The sequence below is a fragment of the Brachionichthys hirsutus genome, unplaced genomic scaffold (genome assembly GCF_040956055.1).
Source record: "Brachionichthys hirsutus isolate HB-005 unplaced genomic scaffold, CSIRO-AGI_Bhir_v1 contig_424, whole genome shotgun sequence".
Lineage (NCBI taxonomy): Eukaryota > Metazoa > Chordata > Actinopteri > Lophiiformes > Brachionichthyidae > Brachionichthys > Brachionichthys hirsutus.
Window position 1 is genome coordinate 54,920 of NW_027180347.1, and position 22,247 is coordinate 77,166.

Below are 22,247 nucleotides of genomic sequence, written 5' to 3' on the forward strand. Positions count from 1 at the left end.
GTCATGGTAGGCAGCCACTAAATTGAGTGACGGCGCCCTCTCTCTCTCTCTCTCTGTCTTCTTTCCTCAGTTTGTGTATTTCCATCTCCTTATCCAAAGCGCTCCACACATTCCCACTGACACGAGCAGGTAGAGGCACAGCAACACCCCGTGTATGATAATTAGTAACTTGGTGTACCTTGGTAACTGTAGAGATCTCCCACGCTGTTTTGATGCGTGATGTGCTGCCAGTAGGCACTGCGTGGCAGCGAGATGGACTTTGTTAGCGTTTCTCTGGAGTGGATCTGGGACAGACACAGAAAGCATACAGTCACATTCTGTCACTCACTAGGAGCACTTGTAAAGGGGGGGGGGGGGGGGTCAGGTGTGTATGGAACAGTATAGTGCTGATGGAATGGCACGTTTCCACAGGCGGGATGAGGATTCATTTGGGATTATTGTATCAGCAACTTATGAAATATGTTAATATTTGAGTAAAAACTGCTTTTGCATGCTAATTCTTCCTGAGAGTGGCCAGTTTTGAGCATGGCCATATGGTCGTGGCTCATCAAACACCTGGCAGGCCTACACGAATAAGGAATACAGACAATAACAGGGAGGGGGGAAGGGATAGATGGGAAGTGTGAGCGGACAACAGTGGGGTGTGTCAGAGAACAACAGTTGCATGGCATCACTTTGGGTCATGACCAGCCAGTATTACCTAAATGTGTGTGTGTGTGTGTGTGTGAAAATCATGAGTTATTGCTTTTGCTTTCATCTGTATCTACAAAATAAATCTGTAAACAGACTCCCTTGATCAGCTTACAAGCACAGATGGTGAAATAATAGAGAAACAGCTTCTTCTTCTTCTTCCTCTTTCGGCTTGTCCCCGTCAGCGGTCGCCACAGCAAGTCAACCTTCTAATCGATTGCATGCTTAACTCTGGAAAGGTTTTACGCCGGATGCCATTCCTGCTGCAACCCTTTTTTTATTCATGTTCATGTCTGTGTGTGCACATATGTTGTCTTTGTGAGAGTGTGTTTTTATTGGCATTAGATGTAAGAAGACACAGTACTGACGGGATGAAAGTGATGCGCAGTATGTACATATTCGGTAAGTATTTCTGACACTCATTTTTAGTCATTTCTAATTTTGGCAGAGCTAGGATAAAATGATTGGCCTCACTGTGAGCTGCTGTGGGTATCCTGCAAATGTACAAATGTACCTGGGAGCTCTTCTCCATCTCCTCCATCATCCTCTCATGCTGCTGGGCAATGGCCAGTGTGGCTGAGTGGACCCGCTGGTAGATCATCTCCCCCTCCCTCGTCTGGAATGTGAATAAACCCTCTCCTGTATCACACATCCTGTGCCAGAAACACACACACACAGGATGAAAGAGGTGTGCACACTTTGATTGTCCTAACTCTTGGGTTGCTCATTTACAGATATGCATGGTTGAATATGCACAGCAGGTACATTGAAGCCCATTGAAGTCAAACACAAATGTTCAAAAGTACAGACAGTCCAGAAACAAAGACACACTCTCACAAAGGCGCCTGTCATATCAATGCCTGAAGGGCTCAGCAGCAAACGATGTCCTGGGATGTTGTTGATACCAAAAAAGTTGCTTTGATATAAAGTTTTGACCAACATTTGAAACACAAACAAATGCACACACTCAAAAGTGCTTGTCTTCACGCACACACACACCTTCCAGACTCAAAAGTGAACCAGGTGGAGTCGCGGCCGTATCTGCGCAGGGAGCTGAGAGGCCACATGACGAGCTTAAGGCGAGCGTTGTGAATGTCCCACAGGTAGATGTTTTCATGCGTGATCTGCATGGTGCACTCCCCATAGATATCCAGGTTCGGGGTGGGCATCAGGTACACGTTGAAACGTTCTGAAAAGATCGACAAAAACGTTGATAAATGAAGTAGAAAGATTCGCATCAGGGTGCTGGTAGGCAGATGTTATCTTTGGACAATGACAGGCTAGCTGTCTCCCCCGCAATTGCAAATTTGTACTCGGAAACTTAAGATAAGGGTCTGGCAGTCTAATATCTATCATCCTGGGGTGATAGCATTAGCAATCTACTCTGATAATCTGAGCAAGAAGCAATGTCATATTTTCAGAGCAGCGTTTAAGGTTGGGCACGTGAGGGAAGAAAGAGGGAATAAACCTTTCAATTTTACAGTGGATCAAAATTAAGATCTTGGAATATCCATTTTAGTTTGATGACGTTTGGGAGAAGGGTTGGGCATTTACCAAGGAAGACTCATCAGGATTTGTTTATCTAGATAAAGGGCAAACAATTTGAATATGGATTAGGATTTAATCTTGTTAAAGGGGCCTGTTGGTCCTTGGGGTCGGGTCGACGTGTGCTCTCCAGTCTACGGGACACTCTTCCAGTTGCACTGGCAATTTACTAGGTATTATCTAACAAGAGCACTGGAATATTCATGCCAGTTTGTATTTGGAGTAGTGCAACAGTTAGTTAGAAAAAAGAATGCTTTTTTTCACATCTGAAAAACATTTTGCAGATGAATGTGCTCACCACCAAAGTTCTGATGGAAAGGTGTATTGAAACTCATAACTCTCTGCTTTTTTTAATATCCATACTGAAAGGTTTTACTTTAGTTTATGAGGTTAACAGCAGGAAACGCATGGCCCGTAAAACAAAATGATTTTTTACACACTATGAGAACTGTTCATGCAGAAAAAAATGAATGTGGTTTTCTACAGCATAGAACGGTGTAGAGTAATGTGTAGTAACTACTAAATACTTGCATTTGTTTTTTTGGTTTTTTTTTTGAACTTTATTCACAGAAAAAAACAAACAAAACAAAACAACAAGTACAAATAATAATAATAATAATAATAATAATAAATTTAAAAATAAATAAATAAATAAATAACATAAATAATCTGATGATGCAAATCTAGAGTAAAGCAACCTTTTGACTAGTACCGTACTTAAACTCACCAAGCCAGCCCCCGGTGAGCTGGATGGTAGGAGGAGGACATTTGCATTTCACTGCGACTCTGAGACAGGCAGAGGGAGGATGCAGAGACAGAGCGCGTTCTCCGTAATCTAAATTAGTTCTCACTAATTATGCTTAATGATTCAAAATAACCCCTGTGTCTGCGGTGGATATAAAATGGCGACGTCATAGTGTTTCATATTTTTAGAGACAATGAAAACGAACTCTGATCTAATTATCAGCCCCCGGTGTTTGGGGGGGGGGGGGGGGGGCTGCTAATTGAAACATGGCTGCAGGCTCAAGCCTCTTGGGCTCACTCGGAATCAGCAGAGAGGCGCTGGCTCAGCTTGTCTTCATAACACACAGCAGTAAACCTTTGTATGAGCACCAACAGCAAGACCTCTGCCACAGGAGGAGGGGCAGGCGGGGGGGGGGATTGTGTTGTTACATTTTCAATCAGCTCGTCGCAGCGCAGGCGACAACCCGAGCACTGATATCTTTAATAAACGCTGTCCGAGTTATATCGGAGAATAAAACGTGACTTTATGGCTGCAGTGAAATGACTTGGGCTGAAATTGATGGAAGATTATTTTCAATTGCTCGCCTTTTTACAACTTCAAACTTCTCTTCTTTGCCGGTTGCCTTTTCAATTTCCTCCCCAAGTTTACAAATTGCACAGAGAATGAGCTCCACTGGAGATATCAGCGTCCTGTTGTCTCCTCTTTTTTCCCATTTCCATTTCCTGTCAGTGGAATATGTGAGGAAGTGCATTTATTTCACATGGCCTTAGGAGACATAATCTCATCCGTCTCTGTGACAAGCTTCATTATGAGGGAAGCCAGTGATGCACAGCACTTCTCATTAGGCCTGGAACAGAGCCCCGACCACAGCCTGTGACCTGTGCTCTAACCAACACACACAGGTTTCATTCAACAAACACACACACACACAAACATACTTTGTTTAACCAACATCTGGTAAAGTAACAAAAGACCATTGTAGGGGACTTTGGATCAGGTATGGACAACAAATGGCTCCTATTAGCTCGGCCTAATTGGACAGCCACTGTTCCGCTCTCTTAACCCTCTGAAGGCTCAGTTGCATTAACACGGATGGGTCCAGATTGCGATTGGTAACTGCTCGGCGGCAGGCGAAGCGAGAGAGATTGACCCTGAATGGCTGTCTGTGTTAGCAGGGACTAATTGGGTACTCACCGTTCTGCTCCCGCTGCACCCCTGCTGCTAACAGGTCTGGCTCTCCCAGGCTGATGTCGTTGAGACGGCTGCCCAGGCACTCCACACACAGCAGCTTGCACCATTCCTCGGCATCCAGCTCTGCACATGGACAACAAGCATTGATACATATTTACATTCGGAGACGCACACGCGCGAACCTCCTCCATAACCGACACGGTGATAAAACTGTGCCGCCTTTAGTGTATTAGTGTATTTACACATGGGCACACATACATCAACCGAGGAATTTCTCAACAGAATGTTTCCATGTACAAGACACAGCTAACTCTAATCTTGTGTGTGTGTGTGTGGGGGGGGGGGATCTATGTCATCGATTGAGGGGAGATTAAAAACAGGAGGCCACCAGCAGCCCAACAGCTTTCCTCCCTCCTTTGCCAACACTTTGTTCCACATCTCTGCAATGCGAATAGCTCTGCTTGAACAATATGGCCACAGTCACAACCGAATCCGGCGATCATCTATTCAGGAAATCAATAAGCTATTTCCCAAATTGAAGGAGGGCTTTATAAGCTCAAGCTGTTGATTGGACAGGGAACACATGCATGGGACAAAATAAATAAAGCTTCAACGCAATGCGATCCTTAAAGGAATGAGTACTTTTACTTCAATATACCAATCTGAATATGTGAATTAAATATTGTCAAGCACCACCAGACTGCTAGCTTAGCACAAATAATACTAACAAAGGTATAAGGGAATAGCTTGCTTATTAGCAAGGCTTATTAACAAACAGGTTAGATCTTGATGCCTTAATCAATTCTGAAATGGAACTACAAAAGGCGAGGATTTGAGTAAAGGGTGAGAGAACAGCGTTCGTCTGAAGGCTGTGCAGACTCCAAACTCCCAATAGAAAAGTTGAACAATGCCTCCGAGGGATAATTGTAAGAGTGCTTTTTCTAGAATAACATGGATGACTCTTATTCAAGAATACATATTTCCTTTCCTGTTAGGGGCTAAAATAAAGAGTGTTTACAGTGCATATGATTTCCATTTGTGTTTAAGTGAGATTTTAGTGGGAATTACTGAGGTACGAAATCAGAATATATTATTGAATGAGGAGAATGCTGGAGTTTATTTTTCTGAAGCGCCATGCCCTGTGGAATTCTGGGATATGTAACTATGAACACCACAATATTTCGGTGTCAGTTGATCAAGAGTCAATGCATGCCTTTGTAATACGTGTGTGGAGGTAATTTCACTTCATTCACTTGCATAATAGCTGAGGGCCGATTTGTCAGATCTGCCCTGGTGTCCAACGGCACACATCTATGTAACTCTGTGGGGTGAAGAAAAGGTCTGCTGCTGCCTGAAGCGCTTCATTCAAACACAGCAGAAGGCAGAAATACAAATTGCATACACACAAACACGCACACACACACACACACACACACACAGCTCTGAACTTGAGTATATGTCCACAGATTCAGGATTTATCATTCAGAGCTGCCATGGCCTTTAAGCGCCTCTAAACTCCCACACTTTGAAGGCCACTGGGTGAAAAATCGCCGAAACAAATACTTTATCTGCATAGGGCCAGTGTTGCTAGTGTATGTGCCATGTTTGAAGAAATATAGTAGGAGGATGTGTGTGTGGAGGTGTAAGTGTGTAGGATAGGATTGAAAGGAGAAGCATGCAGCAGATTGAGGACATGCAGGCAAAATACAAAAGAGATAATCATATGCATGTGCCCATGGACTGGATTTTGATACGGAATTGCGAGAGTTGATTATCCAATTTGTGGGTCACACTCTCTCTTCGTCTCTTTATATATGCATATTTGACAGGACACAAGCACACGACTGTCAAAACACGTGAAATCTGCTCCCGCCTTTTGTTCGGCTCCTCGTTTCACTGACAAGAACACAAAATAACGTGCCTCTGCTCGACTAAAGGCATCAAAAGCATTCTTCAAAAATAAAATACAAGCCAGTCGTCACAAGGTCTCAGCCCTTCAAAATGATCTGGCGTCTGAGGATGGCAGCTCTCAAATAAGTTTGATATTTGCTTTCTAACTGCCAGGTTCAGTTTTTCAGATTCCATTTCTCATTGACGTTGGTGCCGCAGTGCAGAGGCTGCACGCCAGATTTGCATGCAATGTGGGTTAAGCTCCCATCATGCAACCTGACTCAGCTTTTCCTAAATTACCATGAAAAGCAGAAGAAAAAAAAGTATATTTTAGTGCTACGCACGTTTTTGCAATTATGTATAGCACAGCGGCGGTGTGGTCGGCGGCGTCATCTCATAAGGCCCAATATTTTAATCTCAATGGTGGACCTTTCCGTGTTGAGTTTGAATGGTGTCCCTGAGGTGAAGGACCGTGTGAGGTCAGTTGACATAAGACTATAGAGACGTGCATAAGGTGGTGGGAGGGGAGGCTCTGAATAAAACAAAAAAAAGAGACCAGAGAGAAGTCGGAGGAGGAGGAGGAGGAGGATGCAATCAAGGGAAATGGAGTAAAAGCAATAGGGAAGATAACAGCTTTAGGGTCATTAATGTTTCCCCTGGTGTTGCTCTCTAGCAACAGATGTTTTCACACACATCCACAACATGGCAGTTCAGATTGATCTGTTTAGTGGTAACGCATTCACTAAAGAGCCGACCAGTCATCAGCCTCTTTGGCATCCTGTCCATCTTTCAGAGGCCATCTCTATTGTTACAGTCCATAATAAGTTTTTCATACCTGCATTAAGAAAATCCATATATTGGAACCGATCCACCCAGTTCTTAATTTAGCGGCGAATGAGCATCAGTTGGCTCCATTCCAATTTCCCCCTGTGACTTTCACCTCTCTTCTGCCTCTCACTTCTGATTCTCCACTTATTATCAGACGTGTCAGAAATCAGCCCTCATACTTCCCATCTCACATCCGACTGACATTTGCTTCTTTTGCATGCAGGAAATAAAAAGCCAAGAAGAGAAGGCTTTGCACATTCCCATGCGCCACTGCAGGTGAAAAGCTCTCATTTGATATGTGGATGGGGGGGAAGGGCAAATACCTGATTCACAGGAAAATGTCTTGGTGGTGTCATCAAAGAATATGATCGCCACAGCGTGCTTTTTTGTCTCCCGTGGCATCCGGGCGATGTTCTTGATGCAATGGAGCTCAGTGGTCTAGGGAGGAAGAGGAGAATAGCTGGAGCACATTACTTTGAGTGAACAAAGCCGGCAGCAGCAACAGCGCTTCATTGCAATCCCGTACTTCTTTGCTGAAAGTGTAATAGAGGCTTTGCATATAAATGAAGACAAAGCAAAAAACAGAAATGTGGCGGATTTTAATGGATAAACAAATAATAGTTGTTTTCCTGGTAATTACAAGAAGCTCTTTTCAAAAAGTACGAAATCATCTGCAGTCAGCCCTCTGCTGCGCGGTGGCTGTTGCAGGGTAGCGCGTCGCACCTGATGTATTGGTATTTGTTTAAAAGCACTTCCTGAGTGAGAGCCACCTGACGTTCATTCGGTACTTCACCGAGAGATTGATTGTGAATGAAAAAAATGAGAAGATTGCATTTAATTGAATTACACCGGCATTTACAGGCCATTTTGTTCGACAGTCTCCTCTGTGTTCACTCTGCCTTGGAGATAAGGTCCCTTACAATATTGTAGTCCATTGTGTGCTAACTGTGGGCCCTGTGCCGACGGTTGGGGGTGAATTAGCTGGGCTCACTGCCCATGTAGTAAAGTTTGACTGCTTAAGGTTAAAAGACCGGACCTAATAACAAAAGCAACACATGAGGACTACATAGTTGTCAGCTCGATAGCATTGCATATCATAAAATCCTCATCTAATGCCATTGTCTGTTTAGTATTGAAGATATGCAGATAAAATGAAAGTGTAATCCCAAGAATGAAGGCAGGAAATGCATACAGAGATAGAACTGAAAAAGGAGACCAAGGATAATGAAAAATATCAGGCGCTCCATTTTTATTTCTTAGCCCCTCAAACAGTATTTAAATATTTTATAAGAGAAAAGATGAATCTTTCCCCTGTGAAGACACAGTATGTATTTTTCCTGGGGCAGGCTATATGCAGAAGCATAAGTGCCACAGTGTGATCACCGGTGGTGAGAATTTCTGAGGTGTGAATTCCAGTAACCTCTCACCTGTTTGGTGTGTAACGGTGTGTGTGTGTGTGTGTGTGAAGCTGGATGAGGTTTAAGGCATTGCTGTCCAAAGACAGTACACTCAGAGCAAAGTGAATCACTTGAAATGAAACCCGTTCCTCTCCTCTTCTGTCTTCTTAAAGTAAAGTTTTATCTCCGTTAATTAGAGTTCACAGACGCACCAGCAGCTCTCTGAGTTTGTACCTCGGATGAACATGCTAACGGCAGCTTGCTACCACAATGGCAATGGCATTTATTTTTTTCCTTATTTTAGTATGTTAAAAAACGATCATCCCTTTGCACTTGGTCGGGTATTTCCATTTCCAAATACACATCCAGTAATTAGGAAACAGCTCCGTCGTTCCACTGTAGCTGTATCTAGGAGCTTAGGAGACTATAGTATACTTTTATTTATTTATTTATTATTCTCACAAGGCTAAAAAATATTGTGGATTGTTTTATCGTGCAAAAACCAGTGTTTTGTTTCTCGAATAGAGAAAAGGGCACAATGGAAGCGAGAGAGATAGAGTAGGGAGGCATGAAGGAAGGGAAAGAAAACAGTGGGAAAGGAAGTCAATCTCTTTGTTGAGTCTGTAAATCAGCCACCAGTGCAGCCTATTTCCTCTCAAAGCACTGTGGCGTTGAATGAAGCCCTCAAACGGGACCTTTCTTGATCTTTGTGGCGATGCATTACTAGGTGCACTGGTGCATGCATGCACTCATCGCTCACTCCAGCGCCAGGCGTTAGAGACGCCTTTGGGGTGGGTGGGCATTGCCAGGATGCCCCGTGTGACAGCATGATGCAGTGGGCAGAGGGACGCACAATATGCGACTGATGCAGTAGCAGTGACAGGTGCTAACCGATGATCATCCTTATCATATACCTAGCTGAGGCTCAGAAGCTTAGTGGAAAAATCGTATTAAAAAAATTGAGAAAAGGACATTTCTTCCATGTTTGAGACATCTTCGCTTTAATTCATAATAAATTGGTAGCAGACAGCCTGTTAAAGCTACTAAATGAGCTCTTCAACTGCAACCACATAGAAAATGTGGTGTCAAAGTCCCCTATCATCTGATGTTATCTCCTCTCATTACTATGAAACACTTTTCACGGTGGTGCTCCTTTAACATCCTCTCCCCACATCCTGATAATGAGCTATAATGGGAATGTTTCAGAGGAAGGCAAAGAGGCTTTACTTTACTCCAGATTATTATTTTCAGATATTAGGAGAGAAGCTCCATATAGGAAGAGGTAAGGTGGGCAAATGTCTTCGTGCATCCGTGACTCAAACACCTGCAGCCAGCGGACGAAACATTTTATAGGAGCGTTAGGGTTCTTGGATAAATGTGTATTATCCATAGTTGGATGTTGAATTTTTCAACAAGTAATACAATATATATATAATAGGAACATTAAAAAACTCTAAAATAAAAATACAAGTGTTGATTTTAACATATTGAATCTTTTCTACATTCCAATCCTGGCTCCTCATGTTTGACGGTCTGCCTGGTTCTTGGCTGTTGTCTAATGAATGTGTTCTGCATGCCGATGCACTCGTGGCATTTCGACTTTGCCAGAGACTGTTCCCTGGGGAGTGACGCACCACAGTGAATCTTCCTTTGCAACTTATAAAGTCAAATACATGCTTTGGAATAAAAAAAAAAATGTTATGCAACAGATTACCAGAGAAAATAACTGGGATATTTTTCATTTCCAAATATTTATTGACTAATTGAATACCGTCCAAATCCTTTGAACTACAAAAATATTTTGTAATTCCGATGTATATATCTATATATCAATAGATAGATGCAAATACAATTTGTATGTACACAGTAGTGTATAAGAAGTAAAACTTTGTAATCTAAGAATCCTTTGTAATGTGTTGTATTGTTACAGATTCACATTAGACACATTTTACTTGGAGTATTAATTTAGTCAAAAAAAGCTTTTAGTTTCAAAGGTATCAAAGGGATTTAGGCCCCTCTAGTTCATGGTCTGTTTCAGTCCCATGTATTTACCTTGTGGAAGCTCCTGAAGTATGCAGCCTTCTCATCTGGGTATTTCTCCAACCTTCGGGGTCCTTTACTGGAGGCCTTCTTGAACACCAGCCAGCACCTCCGGAAGATCTGTCAACAAAGAACAATTGCAGCTCAGTTACTGACACTGCATGACTGTCCTGCAGAAAACTAGCTGTCCAGGGAGGTTGACTTCCTTCAACCAAAAAAAATAAAACCTGGATAAATCAACCTGTGATCATGGGAACTGGACAGAAAACTCAGATTAATATTAAGGACAGCCACAATATAATATTTCTATTTTATCATTAACACTTAAATCCACCTTGAAAAAACTTTAATTAATTTTAACTGATGACAAAATAGTTCACTTGGGCTGTTTGCCATTTGGAAACATGAAGAACACTGTCACTTGTACTGCATTGGTTTAAATTTGTAATGATATTTTCCAAATAATTAATATTGAAAGTCAGTAAAAAATTATTTGATTTAATGTGACTTTATTTAGGTTAAAATTTTATATCATAAATACTGGATATTTTATTAATTTTGTCACTAATTAATTTCTTATTTTCCCAATTTGTTTTGAAAATTATTTATTAATGTTAGAACAGATGTGGGCTGTAAATGCAGACATTAAACTGCATTTGAGAAATATTTTCATCCATGATTTCTCCTACTAAATGTTTCACCACATAACTTTTGCTTCTATGAGCTGTCACCAAACTGCTCAGTGCTGAGCAAACAACTTTATAATTTAGTTTTAACAAAGAGTATTGTGCCTCCAGTTAGTAAAGGCTGCAAAGCGCGTCGTTTCCTCCTCTTTCTCGCCATACAATGAGAAAACACACACTCTCACACAAATCCCTGTTGCGCTGAAGCAGCAGATTACTGTAGATTGTACCGTATTGTAATCTACAATGATAATCTAATCTCAGGGATACCTCACACAACCACTTACATCTGTGCACACACCTCTGTCGTCGCAAACCCATATATGTGTGGCAGCCCCATTATCCAGTATCAGTGTTGAGGTGTAAAATGCTGATCAGTGCAGTTGAAAGGCAGAATCCTCCTGATGTATGACTGCCCTGGGCTGCATGGATGTGTTGGGGAACCATGAATGTACGATTAATATGTTTACTCAGCTGGTGTACTTCATAAAAAGCCCACTGAGTTGAACTTGGCACTTTGCAGTAATTGACTAGAGTGGATCCCTAGGTCCTTATCGGTCCGTCATGATGGGCCTTCATTCTAGTTAAGTGTTGCCCAAGCCCATTATAAACCGCAAACATCACAAAATTGTGCACTACACACTCTCTAATGCACTGTGGATTGTTCTGGACACCATCCATAAATGTTTCAAAGAAGGAAAGAAGCAAAGGGGGTGATGAAACGTTACTCAAACCTGAATTTACTACATAATAAACCCTGCAAAAATAAAACTAAACTGTCGTTTTGACAGAAACACATGCAGGTATAGATGTAGATCCCTTTTCACAATGGCCATTATCATATTTGCAATTTTAAAACAGTAAAATTAAAGAAGCCTAAATTCCCCTTTGGAAGCGTGAATCAAAGGAAGGCTGCCTGCTCGCTGCACGCCGAGTTATTTACCCGAGAAGTGTTCAGATTAAGTAATTATGCCAGCACAAAAGCAGGCTCAGTGAGATGACTTGTGCATAATAAGAAATAGGGGGTATGAATGAATGGAGAGAGCTTAATTTTGCCTGTTCCACAGTTGCCGGTGATTTGTCAAGGCGGTCTTTTGCTCCAGCTGCTGGTGTTTTATTCATTCAGAGACGCTCACACAGATTCTAATTATAAGAATTAGAATCTGTTTGTTTGCTGTAAAATTGTTATTTTACACTGCCAAATACACTGTTTGTCACCAAAAACTAACTCACTCCAGGGTGACAACGCAGTGCCATTTGTTGCACCATTGAGCCAAACGCCAACTGCTTTTATATAAAGTTAAACATATTTGACCTCAAGTGTAAATTATGTTGTGCATGTGCTCCCGCAAAATTCCTTCAATGTGAATGAGAGAAATTGTGAGATATCACAATCTTAAAACAGGATGTTCATTTCAATTTCGATTTTTTTTCTTGATTGAAACTGTTGAATTGCTCATTTCACTGATCTGTGTCACCCCTGGTCCCGGACCTAGGAGGCCTATCTACAGTGTTTCCTCTGGTGATGTTTTCCCATGGCATGGGATGAGAGGAAGAAGAAAGCTTAGTGGAGATGGAGGCACTTCAAAGAGGAGGCGTGTATAATGCTCTACTCTGGCACAGTGATCCCCACTTCAAACCTCTTGTGAGAGTGAAGCATGTGATTGTCTGTTAATAGAGAATCCAGTCTTTGGTACAACTTAACTGCTAGAATTAACTGGAACTGTTTAAGTTTGGTTGAAGACGTTTCACCTCTCATCCACGAGGCTTCTTCAGGTCTAACTGACTGGTAGAGTTTAGATATTTATACTCCTGTTGGAGCAGAAAACAAACGACCAAAACCACGAAGACAATTAAAGTCGTTAGGACTGATTGTAAATTCATGAGGGAGTCCTTGTTAACTTTTGGATCGTTTTTTGTATCGCATCCAAACTTCTGTCCAATTCAGCACGCTTCCTCTCTCTCTCTCACCGACATCACTGTTGTCCCTCTCTTCTTACACCCCAGGGGAATGCATGTGATTTTAAGGAAGAAACGCTCCAAAATGTGTTGATTAACTGTTCCAGAAGCAGAACTCACTCCAATATTGCCAAAAACCAAGTTTGGTTCAACCTCCTCCATCTAGTGCAGATGATATTAACTGCCTTCCGGTGAGTCTACTGATATTTGTCCAAGTAACTCTGAAATAATCCATTTAATTTTACAGCCAGCAACACATCCATTCACAATGTATATTTTATAAGACACTGTGATTGGTGCTGTTGAATGAAGCTGCTCCTATAGGCCTGATTGGCAGGTCACATTCTCCAAGAGTGATTAATAAGAAAGAGAGTTTCAATTAAAATTGTCATTTGATGAGGCGTTTGGTGAGCTGGTCACGAGGTATGCGAAGAAAAAGTCTTACATCCAAATTCAAAATAATATTAAAGAGTTCTCATTGAAAGTCTGGGAGGTGGATTGGACCCAGAGGGCTGACTGGAATCCAAGAGATTGGGTCATTAAAATTTAAAACTTCATTACGACAACCTTAGAATAATCTATATGAAAGAAAATTATTTTCTCGACATAAATTGGCAAACATGATTGTGTGTGTGTGTGTCTTCTCGATTAATAAGGAAACAGGCATGAAAAATAAATGGCAAGAAAACAAATACAAATCCTTTGCCTTTTCTCTTCTCTTTCATATGAAGCTTATATGCACCATCGTTTCCACCTTCCAAACCTCCACAGGCAGATTTAACACATCAATGACATTTATAATCCTTGAATTTATTTGTGACTGAATGCATTTCAGAACTGATTCATGTGATGAGTTGGTTTAAACCCTCTAATTTTGGAAAGTGCCAGTAAATTGTATTGTTCTCGTGAACATTTTCAACATCAGATTAAGGAGCCCAGGGTAGCAGAGGCCAGCAGCGTGACAAACCCATGTCATGGTATGTATTAATTGTATCTATCTATTCTGCAGCAGTGGGTGAAATCGTTAGTAGGACAGGAAGGCCCTCCAAAAAAGGCATGTGAAGGAGTCGCAAAGCAGGATAAAATTAACGGGTTCGTCACAAGTTCAAATCCAACTCCTCGTGTCTGCGTGTGTTCTCTCCGAGTTCTCCGGGTTCCTCCCACCTCCAAAAAAACCCATGCAAATTAGGTGAATTGTTTACTCTGAAATTGTCCGTAGGTGTGAGTTTGTGCTTGAATAATTGTCTGTTTATAAATAGAATCTTCTGTTAAATGCGCCCGTATGATTCTGCTGCAGATCAGATTGTCGCACATGGTCGTATGTGAAATAAGGATCAGCAAAACCAAAGAGGTGAAGAGATTTTTTCAAGGGTACCTTCCTTTACATTTTGGGAGGTAAGAAAAACACTTCAGCAGGCACTTGGCAGGGTGTCGCAAGTTCATCAACACCAGCTCTAGAGCGACAATCATGCAGAGATCACTCTTTGAGGGGAGCGGAAGAAGGATTAGAGACAAAGTACGATCCGAGAACGAGAAGTGGAAACAGAGTGCCTGATGAGTTTCCACAAAAGCCTCCAAGGGGAACTAAGAACTTTCTTTATGGTATAGTGGAATTTAATGTGCAGTAAATAGTAAATGGTCAAATGCTTTAAAGTTCATCTCAGGGCCTTAATAGGTAGCATTGTCAAACGAATGAGCACAAAATCATGCCTGAGAGGTCTAGTAGAAAATGTAAAACGTTAAACACTTCATGGGAATTAGTAATGAGCCATCATTGAAGTCAGTCATTTTATCTATCTGGCCCTCAGTCCGTTCAATTCACGGAGCATTGTCATACTTCTGGCATTAATCAAGAACTGTCTCCCCTCTCAATAGAATATCAACCATATTTCCCCAAAGGCAAAATCACTTGTCATTTGGATGAACTGAGGAACTATCTGAAGACATTAAAATGGTTTCCAATGATAGTCTACTTCGGGTAAATGTCGAATCACAAGGCAGAGTAAAAAATAGCCGCCTCTTAGATTCTCTGGAGCACCGGAGAACTGAAACACAATCAGAATACCTCAGAGAGGTGCAGATGCATTTATTATTATTCAGATATTTCATTAAAAAAAATAAAGATATGAATGTGGGATGGATTGGGACCCTCTCCATGATTCCTGCATCCTGCAAACTATGATTTGTAAATGATTGCTGCTGCTCTCACCGGCACTACAAGACATGAGAGCACTTCAATCAAGGTAGCTGTGCTACACTCAGATGAGATAACAGGCCAGATTTAGCTGGTACTTAGCATGGATGACACTCAGCTATATTTTAACAGCTTATGTTCTACACAAATTATTGTTTTAAATATATTTTTTCTCTCTCACAAAAATCACCTTTGTTACATCTGTGTTTGTTTTGATGTCTAACTGCTTGCCGTAATGCGGCTTAAGTCTTCCTTCTCATTCAGCTCTGAATAAAGCTGAGTGTTCCCCTGGTGATGATGATGCCTGATGGACTATGACAGACCAGGCCAGGCAATATCAGCTCCTGGTTCTGGCAATCAATTTCAGATGGCGGAGGGGTCTGTTCCACAGTGTCCATCGTTATAATTTGATTTGTTATCAGGTCGGACAGTTGTTACAGCAATCATTGCAGCAATCACTCCTCCAACCACGACCCCAGCCTCCCCTTCCTAAATCCTCCAAGGACAATTCCAGCTTTTCAACAATTGCCTGACAAATGAGATGACTACAAATACTTGTCTAAATTGTACCATTGTGGCATCTGTCCTCCCTCCCTGGCCACGGGTTGTCACCTTTGTCTTGATACATAGAACTCTCCTTCAAACCCAACCACACGCCCGCCGTGCTGACAGATATTTCCAGCTGAATCTAAAATGTTTGGACATCCCATAATTTCCTGATTTGCCCCCGACTACAGCTGTTTGCAGGGTGGTGAGCCAGCCGTGCCCCAGTTAATCATAGATTACTTTATCTAGGCCATTCCAAATCCTCATGTGTAATGCAGTGCTACCTCAGCAGCAAGTAATAACTGCTCATGATTCCATCCCAAATCACACACACACACACACACACACTGTCTCTTCCACTGCCCGCCTGTTGTTACTTCTGTTCTAAATTTCTTCTGTCCCATTCCTCATCTCTTTCATGTGTCTTTGCATGATAAGACAATCTCATCAAATGTTCATGAGCCAAACTGGACCTGAGATAAAATTTCATTATAACCATTCATAACCCTTACTTTCACTAGTTAAGGCCTTGGCAGTGACTGGGTGGCATTACTCTATGAATATTATATCTGAAAACTGGATCCCAGTCCAGGTTCCAGCTGATTCTGTGCCCCCACAAGGATAGAGCCCCTCTCCTCGATAAGGCAAATTCTGAAAGGGCAGGTGGTATTGAAATGACCGTGTGATGGGGCCATTGGGGAAAATGTAGAAAGAAAATAAAAGTGAGCATGAAAGTAAAAAAAAATTAAATAAGGAGCCAATTTTTTTTTTTTTTTTTACATCCGTAGGGAGAAGTGAAACAGCTAATGAGGTGGTGAGAACAGCTGTTGAAAAAGTGCAGCTTCAGAACAGGCCAGCGCTGCAGCCCTCTGTTAGGATTCAAGACATACTGTGCGTTTAAATAGGACTCGTGGTCAGAACATTGTGGGCAGAGAAGGATTTGGTTTAGTGCTGTGACATTCCCTAAAATCCATCTTCCCCTCACACCTGACTTCTAAACCTAATAATGTAAGACACCATTGTTTCCCAGACCTTGGAGAGCTATAAGCAGATTCTCAAGCCTCAAAGTCTCTGGCTGCAAAAGAGCATTTCTGAGTGCAGAGACAAGTGTTTCTGCTGTTGTTTCTCATTAGTGTGGTGGAGATGTGTGAAATATGTTTGACCCACGCTGAGCAGAACATCCTTGAGCAGCTGAAACATTTTTTACAATGTCACACGGCGGACAGGTCCAGAATTCACGGCTACTGTACATGATGGGTTCCCCCCCCCCAAAACCCAAAAATAGCAACCAAGCTATTCTGAAGCTGAACTGAAGTTCTTTTCTCAGGTGTGAAGGAGTGAAGAAATTTGTCTGGCTCAGACTATGATATCACCAACCCCCAGGGGTAAAAAAAAAAAAAAAAGAAAAATGACACGGGCAGGAGAGGAAACAGATTTTATTTTATTTTTACCAGAAAGTACACAAATTTGCAATCCTAATTCCATAATCTGCAGGAAGCAGGCAACATGCACCCAGTGTGCATGAGTATAATCAAGTTGTTCTAAACTATAGTAACCTATTTATCCTAGTGATGCTGAGATTGGTGAGCACTGCAAGATGCAAAAACAAGGAAGCAAATGCAGCTGTAAAAAGGTTTACACTGGGTCATCATTATGACAATTGCCTGCTGTTTAAACCATCCCTCATACAAACCTCTTTATGTACTACAGCTTTAGTTCACAATCCTCCGCACACAATCACACATGCACAGCAATTTACATTTAATCTATGAACAAGGCGGAAGCCTTCTCAGACAATAACACACAGACAAAGAAGGATTTGACTATTGCATTATTGCCCACCTCGCCTACCCTGCCCTGGCTCACAAGCATATTAGGCCCACCATAGACGGAAAGCAGCAATTTAGAATGGTATTAGACCTCCAGTATCCAGGCCGGACCTTAAACTGAACTGAATCCATAACGGTCTGGCTGTAAAGCTGTTCAGTTCCAGCTGCAAAGTGGGCAAAGCCTTATTTTGCATTTCAGTATATGTTGGTGCTTTTGCTACTGCCAGCTTGCAGCTACATTAGCATCTTGGCCAACAGGTGAGGGGCTCTTATATGGACACCAAATACAGTGCCTAACAAGTCACCGACTCGCCTCTGTGAGAAGAGAATACAAAGTAAGGGGATGAAAGCGTCTGGCTCGCACAACTACGACACAATGCCAGCAACTGGCCGGCTTAATTACCATCAGCTGACCACTTGATTATCATATCAATTAAGTCTCTGAAATTGAAAGAGGCTCAGACCACCGTTTGGTGTTCCAGCAAATGTTTGCATGTTTAGCAGGATATAACGAAACAGAGTGTTTTCCAGCACACTTTGTTGTTGGTTATTTGAATTTCATCAGAAGCCCTAAAAGTGGTAATCCTCATGCATCGGTGGCGTGAAAGCCCCAACCCCCCCCCCCCCCCCCCAAACCCAGGGATTAATTCTAAAGAGATGCTTTGCTCACTGATGTTTGTTTGGGCTGCTTCTCTGATACAGTTAGCTGGGGTAGCAGCAGGCTCTGTTCCCCCACCACCAGGAAGCAGAGTCAGCCACGTCTCTTGCTCTCTTGTAAATGCAAAAGAACACTGGGGGGCGGGGGGGATCTGTACGGTCTCTGATGACATTGGATTTGTCATGTTTCCCCCCTGAATAAGACACTCACTTGGTATAAGTGGTGTGTTATTCAGAGACACATTGTGTCTTGGCGTGAGGAGTGAATGCATTTATCACTTTCTACAAGCATATTTGTTCGAGACGTAAGCGACGAGCATGGAAGGAGGTTTGGGTCTGAGCAGGGTGATGCTAGTGAATGTTGACCCTAATGTTTGTTATCAGCGTCAAACTTTCTCTTATTAAGGAGGATATATCCTCATCTGCGGATGTATTCCTGATTTATGATGGCTCTAAGGTCTTATATGTTTCCTCATGTATTCATTTGTCTTATAACTCTTTAAAGCCGTCTTTTTTTTTTATCCATAATGACCTTTAGATGATCCTGTGAGTGTCACTCCTAAGTCCTCCTATTCTGTGCTCCGTTATTCAAAGAAAGCTTTTTCCTGAACACTCATTCTTCGGGGAAATATTAAAATATGTGAGACAGAAAGAGGATCAGAAGTCAGCTGGAGTGTCTCATGCTGGGCAGGTATACCAAACTGTCATCCCAGTTCTCAGTGTGAGCTAAACTGTCGCCTCCTTACTATTAAAAGAACTCCCCTGAGAAGGGAAGGGGAAGCTAAGGAGAGAAGTGTACAAACTCATCTCCGAGTTAAAAAGAGAAACAAACAGAGCTCCCGTAGAGGCTGGTGACACGAGCAGCCTGCTTTTTCTTTTGCTTGCATAAATCTCCAAACATTAATATTACAGGGTTTCACAATTAACGGCGCATTAAAAAAGCCTTGTTTGGTCGACGGCTTTGGAAAGCTTACATTATTCAACAGGGCTAATGGTAATATTTTTAGCAAGAGCATAATGATGTTTACCCATGCACCACATTGAGTAAATTAGGAACACAAAGACAAGCCCCGCAACACACACACACACACATACAGACACACAGCTGAGGCTATCTTTGGTGGGTCACTGTACTGAATGCGCTTGGCAAGCTGGTTGATGAAAGGTAGCAGCAGTAGAGAAGCTCATTATAGATCATGATTCAAATATAAAAGCGAGGTGGGACTTTTTCGCTGGGATAACTTCGTCCGCTCCTGAAACAGTAAATCTAAACGCTCACATAGCGACCCAGTTTGAAAGAACTGATTATATTGACCATGATGTTTAATATATGCACTGATAATGAGGGAATCTCTGAAGGATCTTTTGTATCAGATTTGTGAATTTATTTGGAACATTCATTCTCAGATTAATCTAGAGAATACACCGCTCTTGGACCTGGACATGTTTACTGCACACACACACACACACACACAGAGAGACACATGCAAACTGCCATGCATGTGCACACATGCAAATTCCCATAAACACAATATGCTGAAAGTATGCTTAGCTGCAGAGCAGAGCTCCAGGGGCTGGTCTGGTGATTGATGAGGGGAGGGAGGCAAGGAGAGGAGGATGAAGCCGAAGTGTTAATGGAGCAATGATAGATTCCTCTCGGCCTGGTGTTTTATTGGTGAGTATCCAGTGTATCTGCACAATGTAGCTGATAGTACCACAGCGATCCTTTGGGCATTGAGCTCTGCGTAGGTGGTGAAATATGTGAATCAGATGGAGAGAAATGCATTCACCTTTAAGAATTACAACACTCACAGTGTGAAAGGAATGGAACTGTTAGTGATCATGAATAGAATGAAGTAATTTAACCCTATTAAAACCAAAATAAAATAAGAAAATCTCTCATAAAAGCGTAATGAGGGAGATATCCCGAGCTCTATGTAATTAATTACACAGGAACATCCAGTTTGTTCATGGCTGTCACATTGCTGAAAATTAATATGTAACAGCTTGAATAAATAATCTGAGTCAACAGTCTGTCCTCACTTCATTTTGGAGGGAAGCAGGTGGTGAAAAACATCACAGAGCATATGGAATTAGAGAAACAGTCTTTTTAATAAGATGAGTCATTTCTCTGAGTTTGGTATATTGAGATAAAATAAATGGACTTCAAATTACTTTTGGCTAAAATAAATAATATATATGGAAAAACTGTCCTTGATCTTGAACCACATGATTTTTCATTTCAGAAAATTATCATCCAGATGAAACTAATTTTCTTTTTCTTTTTTTTTAACCTATTTACACATTTTGCAGAAAGTTCGCCAGAAACATTTGGAACACAAAGTTGCTGCGGAAAGTGCCTGTTAGAATATAATGGAATATAAAGCCTTTATTGTCCTTACATTGTGGCTACACAATGAGATTAGGAGCGCTGCTCCGTCTGGTGTTTAGTAACGACATGAAATTCAAGTAGTAACATAAAATGAAAAGACACAAGGACAGAAAATTAAAATAAAAGTGACTGTTGGACTTCAGGCATGTAAAGAACATGACATCAAGACAGAAAAGAGTGTTTATACAGCAAGGCAACATTAGCCACTAGTCTTTTAAGCATGCATCAGTTCGTCAAAAGAGTTAAGGCATTACTCACTGCTAATAACATCTGTCCCTGTTCAAAGGAAAAAAGCTCTTTTAATAATTAAAACAATGAAAATCAATGTTGTGAAATGCTCAAGTGAGGTTCAGGCAGGTTCCTTTTTTTTTGTTGGTATTTATGGGGGAGACTTTATAATAGAGGCACATTTTTCACTGTGAATAACGACTGTTGGGTTGTTGTTCCAATAGCCTGCCAGAGATGCAATTCATCAGGACCAATAAGGGGTGGTAATTTGTCTTCAGGTCTTTTTCTGATGGAGGAACCTGATGAAAACCACAGGAAATGACCATACAATGCATAAAACTGCATAACTGTGAATTAATGCACCAAGTCCGACCGCATCCATCGCAAGAGGAGCAGGAAGCAGGCAACATGCACCCACGGGGTACAAATAAGATCATAAACAAAGCCAGGCATGTTGGAAACCCTCTCTCAGCTGCAGTTTCAGAAAGACGAGATGGGAAGCGCTGCTAATTGTGGCCACTGGATGTAAAATTCTCCTTTTCCTGCAGATTGATATAACTTAATTTCTTTGCACAAGTCCAGTCACAGTCATCCTTCTTGTTCGGAAGTCTCAGGCGCTTCAAGTCTGCAAGGCTTACATTGTCATTTCTACACTCCACTGACAAGTATAGTTCCTGGGGTAAAAAAATTGACAGCCACCGTTCTGGCTGGCCTGTCATTATTAATAGTGCATACACTGAAGTGGAAGGCGTCTATCTTGGACAATAGCAGCTTTGTTTTCAACTTCTTTGCCCCCACTTTGGTGGGGCTTGTGCATCAACAAGGGGGGATGGGGGGGGTATATCCACACACCATTACAATACACATTGTTCAAGTGAAGGTCACTGATGACCAATCACAAATGCCCACTTGTGGGTCAAAAAAAGATGAGCAAGAAAGAATGAATAACTTTATAGAATGGGAAGAGATGGGAAATGAGCAGCCAAGGGTCCAGAAAAGACATTTCACAGAAATAACTTGGTTTTCTCCTCAAATGCAATGGAAAGAGGCTTTATTTGCAGCATTGGTGTCTTCATTGCCATCTCCAAATCAGACTAAACTAAAGGCCTTCAACCCTTTATGCGATTTTTTATTCACCATTCCTCATAGATTTAAAAGTGTTAATAGTTCTAAGATGTAGGCATCTTACTGAAAGATCATTTGTGAAATATTGCTTTTTGCTTAGTGGTGCGACTAATTCAAATGGAATTGTTTTCCGCTTAAAGGATTGCAAGTTTCAAAAACAGAGAAAAGCAGTTACATGAGAGGTTGAAAACAGACTGTTGGGGTCTTTTATTAAATAGGAAACACTGAAAGGATTAATCATCTGTCAAATGAGCTTTTCTGTAATTTCTGTACCAATAGAGCACAGATGGAATGTTATAAGAATACAG

At 41.6% G+C, this 22,247-nt stretch overlaps 1 protein-coding gene across 1 annotated transcript in view; it reads right to left on the reverse strand.

Moving 5' to 3' along the window:
* Positions 1-22,247, reverse strand: part of LOC137913839 (docking protein 6-like) — a 33,508-nt gene that overhangs the window by 6,759 nt on the left and 4,502 nt on the right. The window contains exons 2-7 of the mRNA XM_068757473.1: positions 10,339-10,446; positions 7,213-7,327; positions 4,175-4,294; positions 1,690-1,879; positions 1,205-1,343; positions 179-284 (exon numbers count right to left, since the gene is read on the reverse strand). Coding sequence (XP_068613574.1) covers positions 179-284; positions 1,205-1,343; positions 1,690-1,879; positions 4,175-4,294; positions 7,213-7,327; positions 10,339-10,446 — 778 coding nt within the window. The remainder of the gene's footprint in view (positions 1-178; positions 285-1,204; positions 1,344-1,689; positions 1,880-4,174; positions 4,295-7,212; positions 7,328-10,338; positions 10,447-22,247) is intronic.